We start from the raw sequence: 21,003 nt of genomic DNA on the forward strand, positions 1-21,003 counted from the left end.
AAAAATTCCATTTGGACAGAGTGAGTTCAAGCCTCCTTAGGGAATTCTAATCTTCCTCTAAAGGGTTTTAGGTCAAAGTACAATGGTCCTCACTGGAATGGCCCCAACTATCACAGCCCCAGGGTTTACAGGTACCTTGCGATTGGGTGGCCATGACAGTCATCACTCCTAGTAACTCAGGCTGCAAATATCTGCCTTTCATCTCTACCTAAAGAACTGGATTTCCCAAGGAGGTGACAAACCAGTTCTCTACTACAGCTGAACCCCATTCTGGCCAGCTCCTTTTTGCCTTTTATGTCCTGCTTTAAGTATCCCCTCCTTAGCCATACTTTCCCTGAGCAGCCCTTTTAATACTGGTTCCTCACAGTTCTGTGCCTCAGCCCCTTTTCTTTCACCTTCAGAATAGCTCTGCCTGCAGGTATTTTATAGAGGTCTGCTTATTCCTCTCTTCTCTGTTTAGTTCAGCATTCAAAGCATCATGTCTGGCACACAGTTAAGTGTTGGACAAAATCTGAACTCACGCAATACTCATAAACGCTGCACTGGGCCTCCTTGTACACGTTACCGTTGAGGATACTTTAGGCCGAGGGATGAAACAGCCTGCAGGTAGGGGGATGGGGTGGTACAATACCCGCAGACAGGGAGGCACGTCATCTCACCCTAACATGGCAGGCCTTCCAGGAGCAACCTCCATGACCACTCGCGTCCACCTGAAGGCCGTGTCAGTACCTCACTGCATTCCCCCCACCAGCCTGGGCTCCGAGTCACGCTGGGAGTAAGGCTGCACATCACTCCTACAGCAGAGACCGCACCTCCACCCCTCCCCCTCTCTCCACCACACAGCCTCCCAAATCCCTTTGTCTGTCAGGGCTCTAGTTCACAAAGGTCAGAATCGCGACCAGCGGTGGGTGACAGAATAAGAGTTTAGGTGACATATGAGGAACATTTTGTAATAGTTTTTTTTAATAGGAGCATAACACAGACTTCAGGTGACTGACTAATGTGAGCACAAACTAGCCTGAAACCCAGCTAGAGGCTGAGTGGCCAGGGAAAGTCTCTTGACAAAGACAACAGAGATCTCAGGTAGCATAAAACATGTTGACTGTCTGACCTTTTTTTGTATCTTCTATCTCAAGTATATGAAGCATCTGCTTAACTATGTCTGCTACCCTGAAAACAAGAGTTTTACATGTCTTGGCCTAAAAGTAGCCTCAAACAACAGGCTCATTTTATAAATACCACAAGAAAGAACTGCATTCTCAAAAAGAAGTTATCTTTCACAGCAGTCCTGCCCTCTGTTCTTCAGCCCCATTTAACTGGTTCATGCCTAGCATACTTAAGGAGGCTTACATTTTGCAACAAAACTTCATGCTAAGGCCATCAATGAGAAGTCAGTGGTGTGAGCAAACAAGACTCCCCACTTATGTGGTTTTCTTTTGATCCCAGTTAAGTGTGCAGGAACTCCTGTTGTGGAAATGCAAGATACCCAAATCTTCTTTCTGCTCTGTGGCAGAAAGCTTTGAGGCTTTCACAGTTCCCCTGTTCCTAAGAGTGTTAAAGTGTGAAGCTAAAACTTCTTGTTAAGAAAATTCCAACCCTGACTACAGGAAAGCTCCACGTCAGTGGCCTTGTTTTGCTCAACATTTTACACCAGCACCTAGCTCAGCGCCTGGCATGAAGGCCCCACGATAAAAATGTGTGCAAGAAGGAAAAAAGGCAGAGTTTTGATTAGATTTCTTGATTTCCACCCCCAGGCGATATTTATTTTAAAGCATATACAGGCAAACCTCGGAGATATTGTGAGTTCGGTTCTGGACAACCCTAAATAAAGCCAGTCACACAAATTCTTTAGTTTCCTAGTGCACATAAAAGTTATGTTTACACTATACTGTAGTCTATTAACTTTGAAGTAACATTGTAACTAAAAAAAAATGTACATACCTTAATTAAAAAATACTTTATTGTTAAAAAAGGTTAGTCATCATCTGAGCCTTCAGCAAGTCGTAGTAGTGACATCAAAGATCACTGATCACAGATCACTGTAACAAATATAATACTAACGAAAAAGTTTGAAATATTTAGAGAATTACCAAAATGTGACACAGAGACAAGTGAGCAAATGAAGTTGGAAAAATGGTGCCGAAAGACTTGCTCAATGCAAGGTTGCCACAAACCTTCAATTAGTAAAAAACTCGATATTTGAAAAGGGCAATAAAGTGAAATGCAGTAAAACAATGTCTGCCTGTAGTTCTGTCTCTGATGAGTAATGAAGTACTAACAGCTACCATCAAGGACTACCCTGCCCCAATCAACCTAAGATCACCAGAATTCAACTAAGTCTGAGAAGAGTCAGTTTACTGACTCACTGCAATGCGGGAGCTGTCCCATGGCCCCTTGCAAACATTATCCCAAAGACTCACAACAGGTCTGAAGGTTGTGTTATTACCCTAATTTCACTCATCAAGAAATTAAAGTTCAGAGAAGTGTCCTTTCCCAAAGTCACGTGACTAATAAACCTTATCTACCTAACCCTCTAAAACCCTCACAGAACAACTCAGAAGGCCCACACCCCAGGCCTGTGCCAAGCCCATAAAATGTTCCTTGAGACATTGTAAGCCAGTAGTTTACAAACTTTTTTAACTATAGGAGGAAACTTTCCTTCAAATAAAATCCTACTAAAACCATAAACAAACAAAAAAACATATATTTGAGGCACAGGATAATAACATCCTTCAGAACTGCTCTTAGCCATTGGAGCAAGGCAATGAGTGCTACTGTGTGCTTTTAAAATGTTTAATTCAACTTAACCAGACAGGCCATTTGGATCTACACCTTCTTACCTTTCTCTGTGCTTATATGCTGGACAGCTCCTTCAAAATGTGGCAGGGCAAAACAGGCCATTTTACTCAGACAGTAATGATCTACCACTACACAGTTCTAGAGTTCCAGCATTCCTGGCTGAAGGAACAGCAAAAGAAAAGGAGGCTGGAAGAGCAGATGTGGTGAAAGGTATTTATACAAGGTGGCTGAGCGACCTCGCACTGGTCTGGGGGAAGGTCAGGTCAGCAATGAACCAAGAAGCACTCTGTAAAGGGCCTTTAGGCACACTAAGCACTATGGGCTTTTCTTTTTTACCCAAAATTCAGTGGCAGAATGACATGATTAGATCACAAGTATGCCTAAGAACAGATTAAGTAATGTGTAAAAGGATTTTCTATATTTTACTTTTAATTCAAAAGTATAATATAGAGTGATATGAATGAAAAACATTTGGCATATAATGTGACTGCTTATTTTAGAGAAATTAAGAGGCCTGAGACAGCAGGACAGGTTTTGTCACACTGTTCAGATCTTCCTGTCAGGACCTGACATAGACATGGGGAGAAGGTCCATCTTTGCAAGAAACCTTCACAGACACGCCTGCATGGACAAGGGGTTGGCCAGAGCCCGAGTCCGGGCTGAGAAATGAGCAGTGCCTGGGAGCAAGCTCACAGCATGGGAGACACCGTCTGCTGGCTCCAAGCATCTGATGTGCTCCTGGCAGGCTACTCAAGTGACTATCCCACAGGTGCATCAGCTGCTGCTGGTTGGCCGATTTACCCCCTCTGTCCTCCTTTTCCTAGCCACGTTCCAGCTGGCGGTGGTCTTGTGATCCAGTTCTGACCAGTGAGACGTAAGCAGAGGTCAGGCAGCTGAGTGGGGCTTCTGTGAAAGCTTTTTTTGCCTTCCTGTTGAAAAGGGTCACTCTCAACTGACAGACTCCATAGCCAGGGTGCCTGGAGGTCCAGCTCCCAGCTTGAGACCAAACATGAGGATGCCAATGTGCCAAGGAAGGAGGCACAAAGAAAGTGGAAAGAGCCTGCGTCCCCAGCAACATATGTGAGCAACTACACCAGCCCTGAACTGTTCACCTCCAGAACTGTCATCAGAACCACATAAATCACAGTTACTTAAGTCAGTAGAGTTGATTTTTTGTTAGCATCAGTCAAATGCTTTCCTAATTGAGGTGACAGATTCTCTGAGGACTCTCTGAGATTTCTTTTACCTGAAAGTAAACAATTTCTACTGGAAGAAATGGGATTTTCTCCTATCAGTCACTCCCCCAACACACACTGAGAATTGCCTCACTAGAAAAATATAACTGCTATATACCTCACATGGTCCCAGAGCAGATTAAAGCAGTATGTTGAGAACTTTATGTCTTTAAAAGAAAAGAGTGTGAACACATGCCAGGTATAAGAATATAAAAGCCCCAAGCTACAAAAATAATGTTTCAGTGGCACTCTACCTTAGAAATGTTACTTGAATGACTCATGGAATGTCCCAAAGTCTTCTCATTCTGCAAGAAAACCAAACAGGTGTTAAGTAACAAGCTTTGATTAAAGTGGGCAAACAAGTAATTGAACATAACAATCCCATGAACAAATCATTCCCTCAACTAGAATTTGCTGTACAAACTCTTATGTACAGGGCCAGCTATTAGATACTGGAGGATTTGCCAAAGATGAATAAAACAACAGTCCTTGACTTAAAGGAATTTATTAACAGGAAAAGGACAGGAATTTGGAACTAACTCTAAAAATAAGAGGGCAGTAAGTATCTTAAGAAGCATTCAGGTGGAGGTTCAGAGGCAAGAAGCTGCGTGTTCAGTTGTATATGATGTGGTCCAAGCAATAAGGAGCCACTGTAAGATGGGGAAGAAGAAAGCAGGACAGCTGACCCCACCCAGGCTGTCTGGCTGCAAAGTGTTGGGTACTCCACAGGGATACTGCACAGCTCACACCTACTCCCTCAAGCTTGTTTCTCCTCCTGGATTAGAGAAATCTGAAAGTCCAGCTAGCCTCCTTCTCACACTCCTCCATCTTCAAGTCACAAAGTCTTTCTTTATCAAATTCTTCCTCCCTAATGTCTCTCAATCTCAAATCCCATCTCCATTTCTACTGTCAATGCCTTCGTTTATGTTCTCTTCACTTCTTACTTGGAATTCTTTAATAACTTTCTACCTGGTCTTTCTGCTTTTAAATTGACCTCCCTGATACATAACTGTTATAGACTGAATTGTTATCCCTTCCACCCCCAACTCATATGTTGAAGTCCTAACTCCCATTACTCAGAAGGTGACTACATTTGGAGATGGGAGTCTTTAAAGAGGTAACTATGTTACAATGAGGCCATTAGGCTGGGCCCTAATCCAATATAAATGGTGTCCTTATAAGAAGATGAAATTAGGACACAGATATACACAGACAAAAGATGTAGGGAGAAGATGGCCATCTATCCACACATTAACGAAAGAGGTCCACAGGAAAAACCAAACCTGATGACACCCTGATCTTGGACGCCTAGCCTCCAGAACTGTGAGAAAATAAACTCCTGTTGTTGAAACCAGCCAGTCTGTGGTACTTTTCTATGGTAGCCCTAGAAAATGAATACAATAATATTCAACACTATAAACTTCTAAAAAAAGCAAATGTTCCCAAATGTAAATCTGATTTTTAAAAATAATAAAGTAACTTTCCCTGAATCCACTCAGCCTTGCTCTAAATCAAATGAGTTAAAAAAAAAAAAAAAAACTATTACAAATGGAAGAGATGATCTTACGTGTATTTTTTACATTATCTATTCTCTATTCAGTTTACATGCCATGCAATAACCACAGTGAAAACCAGAGAAGGTTGAGATGTATGTAAAATTCTTTGATCAGAAGGAAGTACAAAGGAACTGGTAGATCATTTAAAAACTCCTTTGAGGAAGAGTTGATTCCAGACCACCAAGGCTCTCCTTAAAGAAAGCTGGCCATGAAGAAAATTTTGACTTTCTCCTTCCCCTCAATCTACCAAATCACAGACTGCCTTGACTTCTGTACACGTGGCTTCTGAACACTTGATATCACTAAAATAATGATGAAGAAACGTTTCAAGAACTCCCAAGTATCCTGCCAGTCAGCACATGTTTTGGTAATGTTGTCTATAGCAATGTGTTTGTGTAATTTGGGGAATAATTTTATTATATTCTCCCTTACTTTGTAAGTCTGAGTAGAAACAGAAGTTCAAGTCTCTTAAATGTAATACAATACAGACAGTGCTATTAAGTGTTTCGTCTCATGGAATGCTTCTTGGTCTTAAGTTCATCATTTAGATAGGTATAAAGGAAAAAAATACAGTTATAAAGTATGCTCAAGATGTTGGCAATATATCACCAATATCTATTTCTCTGGGAAATGAGAGTCCCTCTGTTCACAGAAAAGGTAAATCTACAATCATTCAGATTTCATTCATGAGTCAAGAACGTACTAGGGACAAACACAGGGCACTGTTGTGAATCTGATTTAAAGGCTCATCTGCTGGCGATTTACTACTAAATTTTAATTTACTAAATTAAAACAAAGATACCATATGCTTTGGATTACTTGTACAGAAAACCAATTATAACTGCTATCAAATTACCCACTACCTTACAAGAAATGGCCAGTTTAACACCATCTGGAAATCCACAAGAAAAGTTCTGAGCAGCAGTAATTCACGTCCTAGACCTTTCTGACATTCATTATTCTGTAGAGAATGGCACTGAGGTGGGGAGAGGCCTAACTGTTAAGCTAGGTAACATTATAAATCCAGACTGCGATCTAAAAGGTGCTCTTTACCTTATGAACTTGAGAAATAAATTTAATGATGTAAGCCTTTATTCTGTTTTCCTTGTTAGAACAATTCAATATTTTACATGGTAAAAGCAAATAACTAGCCACAGAAGATACAGATATTTTAAAGCCTGAAACCTGTCAATATTTGGTATTGTTTCTCTATTAACTTCATAGGAAATTAACAATTCAGTTCCAACAGAACATACTTTTGGCTTTTTTTTTCCCCTTAAACATCGCTACGTTTATTTGGATTTACTGAAAGGAAGCAAATCCCAGGATTCATTCAAGTCAGTTCATACTCATTCATTCCACACTTATTTACTATGCAACTGCCATATGCAAACAACTGTATGAGGCACAGAATATGGACAAAAATAAATCTAACTCCTAGGCCTGTGCCAATGTTAACATTATCGCAGAAGTGCCCCGAAATAGTGTTTCGATGAGGAATGTACAACTAGGGAAAAGGTGAAGAATGACATAAAAAAAAGCACATACATAAATTACATCAGGGTAGAATAGGTGACACCATTCCCTCCTACAGTCAGACTGTCAAGTTTCTGAATAAGAAGGAAAGTTTACCAAACATCAATGTCTAGAACTGGAATGCGTCATAACAAAGAGAAAAAGAGTTCCATTCCAGTTCAAGCTGAAGTGACAAACACCTGGCAAATTATCTTCACACAATCTCTAATACGTTCCGTCATTGCTCAGTGGGTCCCACCATCCTGTAACCCTGGGAGAGACAAGAGCCTCTTGCACTCTCCTTCCTCACAGAGGACATGGGATGTCACACTGCTATACCACACACCTCCCTGGCTGGCTCTCATCTCCACATCTCTTTATGGGCTCTTTTTGTCTACATTAAACAAGAAAGCTCCTCAGAACACAGCTCCATGCCCTCTTCTCATCTGTTGTCTCCCTTAGACCAGTCTTTCTGAAACTTTGCACACCTGAATTACTTAGGGATCTTGCTAAAATGCAAACTGTTAGGTCTGAGGTAGGTTGAAATTCTGTGTTTCTAATAAGCTCCCAGGTTATTCTCATGCTGCTGATTCCCAGGCCACACTTAAAGATGCAGGTCTGATTCTAAATCTTGGGCCAGAATAATTCATACAGGCTATAACTCATTTTTAAAAAAGCAAATCTGGGCTTCCTAGGTGGCGCAGTGGTTAAGAATCCGCCTGCCAGTGCAGAGGTCACGGGTTCGATCCCAGCTCCAGGAAGATCCCACATGCCACGGAGCAACTAAGCCCGTGTGCCAAAAAAAAAAAAAAAAAAAAAATTTAAAAAAAATAAAAAATAAAAAAATAAAAAAAATAAAAAAGCAAATCATGACTACTGAAAGGGTAAATTTCTGTGTAAAAGCTGGCAGTGAGCTTACAACTCAGTTACTACAAATAACGTCAGTCAGGAAACAGACTGACAAATAGACTGAAAAAAACTGAGTCTAAGTGTGAGAAAGGAAAGTTTTGTTAATGTAAGAAATTACCAATCACAAAGATAAAGAGAAGCTCTGTTGAAAATTATGGGACATTTCCAATTTAATCAGTCCTGTCAATGATTTTGCAAGTCCATGTGTGAGTCCAATAAAATGCACCTTGGGGGCAGAGCCAAGATGCAGAGCCTACTGAGACCAAACATGCCCTGGAAGAAGCCAAGAATTAACAAGATGACAATGAGGTGAGATGTCTAAGCAGGTTCTGGGGATTCTGTACAAAGGAGTCAAATGATAGAACTTCATGTGTGAGTATCCCTGAAACTCTGAACATGACCAGTCATTAAACACACACACACACACACACACCCCACTACCTTTGAGTAACAGACATAGGTAACTGTCTACCCAATATCCATCGCCACCAGCAGAACTCCAACTTTGTTCTGAGCAGCAACAGACGTAACCAAAAGTTCTCACTTTCTCACACTATTTTTCAATTAAGGGTAAATATGTAAGAAAGTTCTCTCTAAAGATATTACCCTTGAGGTTTTCTAGGAAAATATTTTCCTTTCCTGATACAACTGCCATTCCTTTCTCCAGCATTCCTCTTGCCCTCATCCACCCTAGAATATATATGTCATACCAGAAGGAACAGCAGTATCTCCTTTACAACATAAAAAGTTACTGAGGATTCCAAAAACCTTTTGTTTATATAGGTTACATTTATTGATATTCACATTAGAAATTAAAATGGACAATTTAAAAAATATGAATCTCTTCATTCAGAATTAACAATAAGCCCAGTTAAAATAAATTTCTATGAAAAGCAACTATTTTTCCAAACAAAAGTGAGCATAGTATGTTTTTACATTTTTATAAAAATTAATAAATAGAAAACAGCTGGATTCTCATATCTGTGCATTCAATCTCTTCTGATACACTGTTTTGACTGAAGTAAACAAAGACTATTTGGCTTCATACAGTTATGTACTTAGAAATGGAATATGTATTTTAACAGCCATGAAACAACTGTGAATATTATTCTTTGTACAACACAAAAACTCAACAATTACCTGGCATTTAGACTCTGAAATGGTATTAATGAACTTTTAATACTCCATTAAAGTCAACTGCCTCCATTTCTCCAAAGAAGACATGCAGATGGCCAACAAATACATGAAAAGATGCTCAGCATCACTGATCATTAGAGAAATGCAAGTCAAAGCTACAATGAGGTATCACCTAACACTGGTCAGAATGGCCATCACCAAAATATCTAGAAACAATAAATGCTGGAGAGGGTGCAGTGAAAAGGGAACCTTCCTACACTGTTGGTGGGAATGGAAAATGGTACAGCCACTATGGAAAACAGCATGGAGGTTCCTTAAAAAACTAAAAATAGAACTATCATACGATCCAGCAATCCCACTCGTGGGCATATACCCTGAGAAAACCATAATCTGAAAAGAAACGTGTACCACAGTGTTCACTGCAGCACTATTTACAATAACCTGGACATGGAAGCAAACTAAATGCCCATCAACACATCAATGGATAAAGAAGATGTGGCACATATATACAATGGAATACTACTCAGCCATATGCATGAATGAAATTGAGATATTTGTAGTGAGGTGGATCGATCTAGAGTCTGTCATACAGAGCGAAGTAAGCCAGAAAGAGAAAAATACCGTATGCTAACTCATATACATGGAATCTAAAAAAATGGTGCTGATGAACCCAGTAACAGGGCAAGAATAAAGATGCAGATGTAGAGAAGGGACTTGAGGACATGGGGTGGGGGGTGAAGGGGAAGCTGGGACGAAGTGAGAGAGTAGTATTGACATATATACACTGCCAAATGTAAAATAGCTAGCTAGTGGGAAGCTGCTGAGTAACACAGGGAGATCAACTTGATGATCGGTGATGCCTTAGAGGGCTGGGATAGGGAGGATGGGAGGGAGTCCCAGGAGGCAGGGGATATATGTATAAATGCAGCTGATTCACTTTGTTGTACAGCAAAAACTGGCACAATGTAAAGCAATTATATTCCAATAAAGAGCTTAAAAATAAAAAGAGTTTTAATATTTGCTTTCAACTAGACACCTTTGCCCTGACTTTCCCAGCCTTGCCCTTCAGTAGGATTGGTTCCCCCTCCCAGCTGTAGGAGTGGGTGCTGAGTGGCCTAAAACAATCACCGTGATGAGATTGCCTATGTATCACCATTTAAATCTATTTGGTCAATTCCCACATTAGGGTCTGTTACTTCAAACTCTCCTGTTCCTGGTGCCAAATTATGTTACAGTTAAGTTGCCATCCATTTATTTGTTTCTAATCAATGGCATAGGCTGGTAACTAACGCCAGTCATTTGGTCTAGCCACTGTCTGAGCTAGGGAATTTGTGTTTCCTAGCAACATTCTGCCCCTACTCCTTGGCACAGTGAATGGTTGAAGGCCAGGATAACATTAATTGCTTTAGGCCAGTCAGAGGTTATCTCTTAGAGCTATTCTATTCAAACCACATGATTCTATCCTATTCAAATATCCTGATGGGAAATCTGGGATCTGCTTGAAGAACTCTGGCTCTCTACTAAATTTGTCTTGATTTGTTTATCTTTGATAAATTATCCTCCATTGAGAATTTGGTTTTATGGTCTCATCATCTTTATAACCTTTGTATTTCTACAGGTGGGTTAACGGGTGAGACTATAGATAATCTGGTTTGTTAGTCTTTTCTGTTTGTCTATTTGTCTGTTCAGAGCTCAAATCAATTAAGAACTCATACCCACAGGGAAGAAAATAGCTCTTTGATACAGAGCGATGCATTTTGTAATTTTGTGTCTACTCTTGACCCACGGCTGAAATTTTAGAATTGAAGCTATAAGCTTTGTGCCTGCAGGTCTATATGCCTGTAATTCAGAAAGGTCTTTAACTTCCATTGTGTGAAGATGTAATAATTTTCTACCTAGGGATAGTATTAAATTATATTATAAATCTTATCAGATTATAAAGCCTATGATATTAAGGGAATCTAGAACTAGAAGTTGACTTAGAGAGATAGATAAGTACTTGTATAAACAGAATATTCTTAAAATTCCTAGAAAGTAGGGAGGGTGAAAGTCTAATACTTTCAGTGTGCTAGATGATAAAAACATCACTACAGAAACCAATTCAGAAATGCCGTAAGAAATCAGATTAACATAATTTAGGCAAATTTTTGGCAAATGAGATTGGTTTAATATTTATAGTTTAATAAACATAGCTAGGTCTTTTCTGATTTACCAGTGTTGAGTATAAGCATAGATTTTTTATTCTATCTAGGTATTTTTCCTAAACTTATAAGTTTTCTGACTAAAAAAAAACTACCATTACCTCCACCTAATGTTTAAGATTATGAAAAATGCATATCTGTGTTTCACCAAATCCAATCATTATTCTGATGAACTCATATTTCAACAGTATATATGCCTTGTAGTGTGTCAGCTTAAAGATAAATCTCCAAGATTTTTAGGTAACTTAACAACTTGGACTAATAAATAAGTTAATGCATATTCACTGGATGCCTAGATCATTTATAAGTGAGAATCCAGAAACATTTATTAGTAAGCATAAGTTTAAATTTACATACTTTTGCTTCATATTTTTATGTGCTACAAAGAGACTGCATCTTTGAATCTGTTAATCTGTTAAACGTGTTCAATTTTTGCCTCTACAAGACTTGTATAAGAATACATGTAGCGGGCTTCCTAGGTGGCGCAGTGGTTAAGAATCCGCCTGACAATGCAAAGGTCACGGGTTCGATCCCAGCTCCAGGAAGATCCCATATGCCACGGAGCAACTAAGCCTGTGTGCCAAAAAAATAAAAATAAAAGAATACATGTAGCTAGAAAAAGTTGTGTTAACTCTGGATGTTAGCCCTGCTAGTCTGTTAAAATGATGGTGTGTATAGTTTTCTCTGTGTAACAGAAGTTACTTTGGTTAAAAGTCAACACTAACACCTGTGAATAAGACCATCAGAAGCAATGGATAACAAGAGGTACAACTTAATGTGTCCAGCAATGAGATGGGTTTTGGTTTATTAAGGGGAAAAAATAGTTTTGTCCTAAAATAAAAGGGTTGGTTACTCCAGAATGAGAAAGAGCTCGTGAAGAACAAAACAAGAAAGTTGTAGAAAGTTTGAGGAAAGGGAATTTTATCTGCCTTAGCCCAAGCTAGCTCATTTTTCATGGGTTAATTAGTGAGATTTCATAAAAGAGCTTCTAATTCCTTTAGTATCAATTATTATGCTGATGCAAAATTAGGATTTTATTTAACTGCTAAAGTTACAAATTTTCTTGATAATTGGTCTGCTCTCAGAGGTTATTCTTTAACCTCTTTATTCTCAGTAGTTATTCTTTACGTTCTCTGCAGTATCTCTAGGTAACACTGTTTTATCTGATTAATTTTCTGTGCTTTTTATGTTAACTTTATCATGTCCTTGATTTAAGTAGAAAACAAAGGTTCCTCACTTATGATAGAGTTTAATTCTTTACAATAATGTTACCTTCTATGCTTATTTTTCAAATGTTTATTGTCACTTTAAAATGAGTAGTCATTGTTTCTCAAGTACCCATGATCAAATTTCTCTTTTAAACGTTCAGATCTCCTGAAAACTTTTGGTTGTTGTCTTCACAAAATCAAATCCTAAATGTAAAATAAAATGAAATCAAAATCTCATGATATCTTTTGCTCCTAAACCTGTCTTTGAGATTTCCCAGGGGGCCCTGAAAGATCACAAAGATTTATCTTTTCATCCTATAAAAGGAAAGGTACTGAGACTAACTAGGTTTTCTGGATTTCTTACTACCGATGAACTGCATGGGAAGAGTTATGAAATGAGAAGAGATTTGTCAGTACTGTGCTGTCATGATACGTTTCTATTTATCAGAGTCCTAATGCTGCTCTGTACTCTGTAGCTGTTATCAGACATGATTTCTGTTATTTTTTTTAAATGTTAATTTGGTCACTGCTTTACTTTTAATATCTGAATCTAGCATATTCTAGGCCAATGGTTTTCAGTTGGGGATTCCCATTACCTACTATGGAGTTTCATTAATATACAGAAAGTTTAGGACCTATATCAGACTTACTGAATCTCTTTAGTTGACAGCCCTGGTATATCTGTGTTGCATTCATGGTACTTTAACATCTAAGGATTATTATATCTCAAGATTTTTTCTCTGTAAAGTTTACGCTCATTCATTTTTTATAAATCAGATGTACTATTCATTGCATTCCTTAAATATAGAGTTTATTATGGTTACAATTATTTTATCCAACATTTGGGGAGGATTAACTTAATTATCTTGTCTTGCATGTCAAAGAAATAACCAAATTTCCCTGCCGGTTATATATTTTTTTAAAATAAACTCTCTCATCAGATATTTCTTTTTTAAAGTTATCACTAATAGAGTAAGCACAGCCATTGTAAGTCTTTTGTCATCTACAGATATTTTCTGTTTTATTTAGTCTTATGTTTCCCTGAAAGTTCTTACAATCAGCTATAGGCTAGAGGGCTGTGTACCTATGTCAGGTACTGATGGCATCGTTTAAACAACTCTGAGACCATAAAAGTGGACTAAGTCATGATTTCCAGAACTCTTACCAAGATTTAGTGGAATAAGAATTAATCAAACAACTGATTTAGTAGACTCTGCCTTCATAAACTTAAATGAAACCCCTGTCAATGATATCTTATTCTCCCTGTCTGAGCCCTCCAGAATTCAGAATTCTTATTGAAAATATTCTTATTTTCATAGCAATAAAGTTACCTGCATAAGTTCAATAAGAATTTGTCCTCTTTCTTACTAGGACATAACTGGAAACACTGACTTTGCAACTAAGCTCACATTTGAGGATGGTGCTCATTCAATCAGATATGACCAGACACACTTAAGGAACTTAGGTTGCATTTTTCAGAGCCATGAATGCAACGCCTTCTTGGGAAAACTGGCTTACAGAGTTCCCAGCCTTACAGACAAGTAAGGAAAGCTACTTCCTGGCAGGCCCTGGAAACTAAAAATATTTGGGGGACCTCAAGAAATTAGGAAAATTTATAGGGACTATAGATGAAATTCAATAGGTTTTTGGCTTGGCTTCCTAAAGTCAGGACCACAAATAATGAGGCTTTAAAAAATCCAATCTGATATTCCTTAGAAAAAATTCCAGCAAAACAAACTTAAGAAGCCCCATAAGGGAAATTAATACTCTTATTGTGCCTATATAAATAATCGGGCCAAATCTAATAGGATCTTAATTTCGATCAAGAATAATTTTTCTATGAGATGTTTTTTATCAAAAGAGGGGAGTCCACAGGGAAGAAATGTTGAGTTTCAATGGAAAACTAGGAGCTACGTGCATTTCTTTGTACACTGCAGGTACTTGATAGATAAGTGATGTCCTATTTCAGAGTGACTTTGACTTCCACCCCACCCCCTCATGGAAAAAACAGTTTTTTCTCTGTTTGCAATAGTCTCAATATTTCCTTTACATAAAATTGGTGCTCTCCTGACTTTTCCTTTGAACTGGTTAAACATCTGCTAGTTCTTTCATATCACATGAGTGTAATAAATTCCTTAATATGTGTTCATGAGAATCACGATTTTAGCTTTTCCTGAAAAAATTTTTTTCTGGTTGTAAGCTCATCTTTTTTGTATTTTCTTGTGGTAAAACACAGAAAACTTACCATTTCAACCATTTTAAAGTGCACAATTCAGTGACATTAGTATACTTACAACGTTCAGCAACCATCCTCACTCTCTGGTATCAGAACATTTTCATTAGCCTAAAATGAAACCCCATTCCCCTCTTCCAAGCCCCTAGCAATCACTCATCTGTTTTCTAACTCTGTATTTCATATAAATGGAGTCAGACAAGATGTGGCTTTTTGTGTCTGGCTTCTTTCTCTTAACATAATGTTTTCAAGGTTTGCTGATGCTGTGGTATGTATCAGTACTTCATTTTTTTATGGCTAAAGAACATTCTATCACATGGATTTACCGCATTTTGCTTATCCCTTTGAGAACGGAAAGAGAGAGAGATACTGTGCTGTCTCCACACACATGAAATGTTTTATTAAGGCAACCCAAGCAGACTAATATAATCGATAAAAAAGGACTTGGAAAAATTATGCAACAATCTATATATATCTCAAAAATAAAAGCAAACCCAGATAGTTTTAAGGAGCAACAAAAATAATACAAAATATCATTTTACAAAGAAGTTCAAATCTGAAATAAAATTTAGGGCACATTTAGTCATTACAACTTTAACTCAGGAAAAAAATTACATTACAAAAGGGTGAAAAGCCTACAATTTATAAAACTGTATTTCAACAAATGGAATAAGGCAATTTATTTAAAGTATTGCAAAATGCATTAATAGTTGTCTTCAGTAAAATAATACAATCCAAATGTATAATAGTGTGATTATCTGCTTCATTTTCTTAAGCTTTAATGTGGCAATAGTAAAGTAACAAGCAACTAGAAAATGTGAAACGGTCAAGCAGAAAACCTTAACAGCTAACCATTCGTTCTTGGGCCATTCATCTACTGTTCACTGGATTTCAGTTTTGTCCTTTATAAAATGGGCTTGTGTGGCAGCGGGGAGGAGAGAGAAGTTAACAGAAATGAGTGGAACCCCTTTTGGTTCCACTCAAATGAGCTTTCAAATGTCATATTATCTATGTGGAATATGCTGCCCTGCTTAGTTCCACTCAGCTCCACACATACTGCAGTCTTAAACTTACCCTAGAAGTTATGAATAAATGGGTTTATAGTTTTAAAAGCCTTCTGACATAGAATGATAAATGCTTTTTAAAATGTTACATGTAGGACTTCCTAGGTGGCGCAGTGGTTAAGAATCCGCCTGACAATGCAGAGGTCATGGGTTCGATCCCAGCTCCAGGAATATCCCACATGCCACAGAGCAACTAAGCCCGTGTGCCAAAAAATTAATTAATTAATTAATTAAAATGTTACATGTAACATGGCATGATTAGAATGATAATATTTCTAGTAATGTATTGATGAATACACTCTTTTTCAAATACACTTTCTATTAACAATTTTCATTAAAGGTCTTTGTAACCACTGTTGCTTTTTTAAAAAAACCTTAATTATACAAACTGTAAAATGAACAGATTTTCATTTCTGCCACTTTAAAACTCTTCATATATCCAAAAAATACATAAATCCTTGAAGTTACCTGAAAAATCTTTACCAATACAACTCAGAATACATTTGTTATAAAAGTTTTCACAGACATTGTAACACTATAAATACTACAACTTTTGTAGGAAGACTATTCAATTTCTTTATAGAACATTCTCATTCAGAGAATACATTTATTACATTTATTAACCACTTACTATGTGCCTGGTACTGTTCTAGGCCCTCAGGAATGACGAAAGAACAAAACAAATATCCCTTTCTCTTGTGGAGCTTAAGAAAATGATGTAGAAGGAGACTGTTGATCATCTCTGGGCTCAGAGTGTATGTGTTCAAGGGATGTTCGTTTACTTAAGAGTTTCAAAATTATAAATGGTATTTCATGATGAAATATGTATACCCAATTTAGCCCAGATTCCTTGAGGCTGGCTCTTCTCATCTTTACTATTTCCGTCCCTCCAACTTAAGAGCATCTCACAGCCTCAGCAAAGTTAACAGAGAGAGTATCCATACCAAATAAGACAGACATGCAAATGGCAACATTAGAATGTCCCTGCCAAATGAAATTACATGTCTGGCTTGCTGAGAAAGACAGAGAGAGAGACAGTGCACGTACGCGTGCGCACACACATACGTACACGCACACACACAGAGTAAATAATACCAACAAATAGAACAAAGACTCTTTGTCACTGTTCTATCTTTTATGCATTTTCCATCTTATGAGAAGCAAAAAGATCTTCCCAGAATGAATGCTCCAGCAGAAAGAACCAAGGTGCCTTTCCTCTAGAAAATACAATGGAGCCTGCAGCCGTGCTCATTCAGATTATAAACTAAGTTGTCTTTCTCATGATTTTCCCAAGTTATAATTCCATGATTTTAAATTATATGACCAATATTATGTCAATAAAAAAGACATTTTTTACACCAAGAGTAGGAGATATCATTAAAAGATACACTATAATTTACAGACTTAAATGTTTATTTGGCACGAGAATACTTTTCACAATTTCAAGGAATCGTTTTTTTAGAAACAAAGAACCCCCTTGAAAATGGAAATAAACTGCTAAGCTTCTCTGTTTGGCAACCTCACTAGCAAGGCACCCTTGAGCAACTCCAGTTCTATGTAGAGTTGTTCCATAAGGCCTAATGGCATCCCTAAAACCAATGAGAAATCCGGCCAGGCTAACAGAACACTTCTCCTACCTGAAGCTTCATTTTCTGGCAAGAAGCATCAGGGAGTCCTCAGTGCAGCTCTCACCCAGCAGCATTTCCGTGGTTCCGCCTGCAGTGCACAGCAGCTGCTGCCCTAACAGCAGCTAGCAGAAGCACATCGTCGCTGCTGCCGGACGTGCAAGGGCTTGCTGGAGTCCTTAGCATACCACTCCTGAGATCAAACCGGACTAACTACTTCCTCCAGCTGATTTCCTAGGAACTAGGTAGTGAATGAATAATTCATAACAAGTCCATTCCAGCAACCAATTCCTGCTCTATGGTCTACTCCCCACAGCAATTTACAATGTAAAGATTCTAAACCATACCTGGTGACATGCAAGGAATTAAAGTTCAATTTTCTAGTCAACTGAAGTAAACAGTCGTGGATTTGTTTGCTCTTCTTTCATGTAAACCTATCACCTGGACATACTTAAGAGCTTTTGTTTTGTTTTGTTTTTTAATGAAGAAAATGTAAATGATTAACTGTAAATGTCTGACAGAACAAAAAAACATTTTTTTCCTTCACAGACCCTGTCCTACAAAGTGGGTTCCGGCTGTAGGAAAAGCAGCGTGACCTGAGACCAGCAGGTCAGTATTTACACGTAACAGAAGACCAGTTTCTGCAAAGCACAGAAAATCATCATGTGATGGGGGAAGGGAGATTTCAGTATCACTGCCAGGAAACAAATTGCTTCAAAGGGGAATTTTCCTGGTCTCTCAAGCTATAAATAAATCTTTCATCTCACTGGTATTCTTCTAGGAAGAACATGAACATTCATTTCCACCATTTGTCAATGCTTACACATTTCCAAGTGAGTGCTGTCTAAGGCAGTCAATTCTTTGCAACCAAAATCCTAATCCCAAGAGGAACTTGAACAAAAAAAACTGAAGGGCCATACTTCTAGCTCAGCTCTGCCTCCAGGAAGTCCAACACCACACCTACCATTTTCACCTGTTTCAATCTTTGTTTCTTTTTCTTCTGCACTCATTGAATATCTCAAGATTGTGCTCTGTCAGTAAGTTAATTTTTCAGCCATGACTATTCCTTTCCTAGCTGTTTCTAATTTGTCTGTTCTGCAAATTGGTTCTCTATGAGTCTAACCATATTTTCCTCTTTCCACCTCATTCTGTTATTTTATTATTATCATCATTTCTGAGCCAATGTTCTATGAAACTCAGGTTCTTAATAGCTCATGCGGAATTCTCTTTTTTTGAAGGGAAACTATTATTTCTTCCAGAACAGACTGCATCTTTTTTCCGCAAGCACTGTGCCTTTCTCTCCACCTTGCTGTGAGTGCAGAGGCCTGGCCGTGTCTTCTCACTGGCTCAGGACGTTCTTCACAGGATGTTCTGTGGAGCACTTCTGTTGGTGTTACTGTGTAGTCTAGGGGAACCCTTCCCCTCCCAGTCACATCCTCAGCTGATGCTGCATTCTAGCAGCTTTGTGCAGGTGTGTTGGGGGGAAAGGAGGTTCAGGAGTGTGATAAAGGGAAAGGAGAAAGCTCAACTGGGGCTACGGCTATAAGCAGCCTAACTCTGCTCTCTTCTCCCAGGGATATATTTTTCTCCTCTCTAACATTCTGTAATTTCCTCAGTCCTTGTGAGATTTCATTTCCATCAGAAAGAGTCAGCCCAGGTTGTTCCTTTGTAATCATTCCCTTTCCTCCAAATCCTGACTACCCACTGTGCACCCCCACCTAGCCCATGAGTGAGAAGTAAGGGAGCCCTGTCACCCCGGGCTCACTACGTGCCCCTTCCTCCACTTACTGTTCTCCAGAGACTCACTTTATCAAGGTTGCCTTCTATCAGGTGTTCTGCTAACTCCCCATTCACTGATGAAGATACTCAGCTCCAGGGTTTACTGTCATTCTACTTTTCTCCTCTACTTCTTTCCGAGCCTGGACACACCAAAATAATGATCTCCAGTATGTTTTTCTTTGTCACATGAAAGAAACGTTCAGGAAAGGTGTTCCTGGAATTCCCAGCGCTCCTACAGCACAGCACTGCCTGTGCTCACGCACTCTCCTGCCACACCCAGGAGGGACTGTGCAGTGTTTGCTCACTACCCTTTTCTCTCATAGAGCCTCTGCACAGGGGAGGTTAAGAATGACTCTGAGCCAAGCCTTCTGAATGCTTGGAGACTTTCCTTTCTCTCACGGACCATCAGCTGTGTTCTTTGAATTTGCTGCCGGCATATTTCTGCTAATTTTTATTCCATTGCTGTTTATATATTTAGGTCTAAAAGGATGGATATTTTGAAATTTGGTTTCGCTCTGCCATCTTAAAATAGAAGTCACACTACTCAGAAAAAAAGAAAGACACCTGATATGGCCACATAAAAAATAGTTTTAACTCAAAAACCTCATGGCATAATAGACATCAAAAGAGTAGCATTAAAACAAAATGACTATAGGGAATATTGTTGGTTGCCTCATCTTCTTCCTCATCAACAGAGTCCCAATTCTCTTCAGTACTCCCCTTTCCCCAGAGCTACCATGCATCTCAGGATGCTCACCTCACCCTTTTTTCCTGGAGGAGGTAGACTGGCAAGAGCCCACTTCTGGCTCATGAGGTGAGATGGGCTGGAGGCATCTGGGAAATACCTTCTCACCCTTAGAGACAGCAACAAGCTTCTCTTCTTCTCTTCCTCCCATGTGCAAGGTCATGTACAGCCATGAATGCTGACAATGACCTACAACATCAGTGGAAATCTGCCTCGAGATGAACTAAACCCCACGAATGGTAGAGCAGATGGACAGAAAGAACCCGGGCCTTTGAGCATGCCTCTGATATGCTGGATCAACCACCCCTGAAGTTCATCCTCCCCTTTTACACAGACCTCCTTTTATATGAGCTAGTAAAGCTTTCATTGTTCAATCCAGGTTGGGTTGGTTGTTCTGTTACTTGCAGCTGAAAGCATCCTAACCGATGGCATTTGGACTATCTAGCTATAATATTAAATGCTCTTACGTTACCATGTGTGTTTTTAAAGTTAACATAGAATTTCAAATTGATTACTAAGGATCAACTGTGTCTGAGCATGCTCAAGAAAAACAAAATCAATGATTCTCAGAATTAACAGAGACATAAAGATCATTGAGTCCAACCCAATCCAGGGCCTGAACCCTTGTATAACACTGCAGCTCTGGCTGCTTCTCCTCAACACTCCCAGAAATGAGGGAGCTGTCCAGTCACCTCCCTCAGCAGCCAATTATTCACTCCGCTTAAAAAATGTATCCTGATTACTGATTATTGTTTGGTGTCTATGGGAATATTGGACTTTAAGAGCAAATTAAAAGGAAGGCGAGCTGTTCTGTACAGTGGTGCAGCAGCAGCAGAATGATGGTATGAACAAGGCACACCATGGACATCAATTTTCCCTAGAGTATCAGTCAGCTGACAGCAGAATTATGAATCCATTAGCATTTAACCAAGTTATTAAAACTCCTTCTTATGGACCATACACCACAGAATTATATCCTGTGTTTCAGAGCCTTCTT

The 21,003-nt window shown here is 38.8% G+C and overlaps 1 protein-coding gene across 2 annotated transcripts in view; it reads right to left on the reverse strand.

Annotated features, from left to right (window-relative positions):
• The window catches only part of MARCHF8 (membrane associated ring-CH-type finger 8), a 116,970-nt gene that overhangs the window by 17,481 nt on the left and 78,486 nt on the right, over positions 1–21,003 (reverse strand). For both annotated transcript variants that reach the window (XM_057735092.1, XM_057735093.1), the window contains exon 4: positions 4,289–4,339. In XM_057735092.1, the coding sequence (XP_057591075.1) occupies positions 4,289–4,339 (51 nt within the window). The remainder of the gene's footprint in view (positions 1–4,288; positions 4,340–21,003) is intronic.

This window comes from Hippopotamus amphibius, chromosome 5 (genome assembly GCF_030028045.1).
Source record: "Hippopotamus amphibius kiboko isolate mHipAmp2 chromosome 5, mHipAmp2.hap2, whole genome shotgun sequence".
Taxonomy (NCBI): domain Eukaryota; kingdom Metazoa; phylum Chordata; class Mammalia; order Artiodactyla; family Hippopotamidae; genus Hippopotamus; species Hippopotamus amphibius.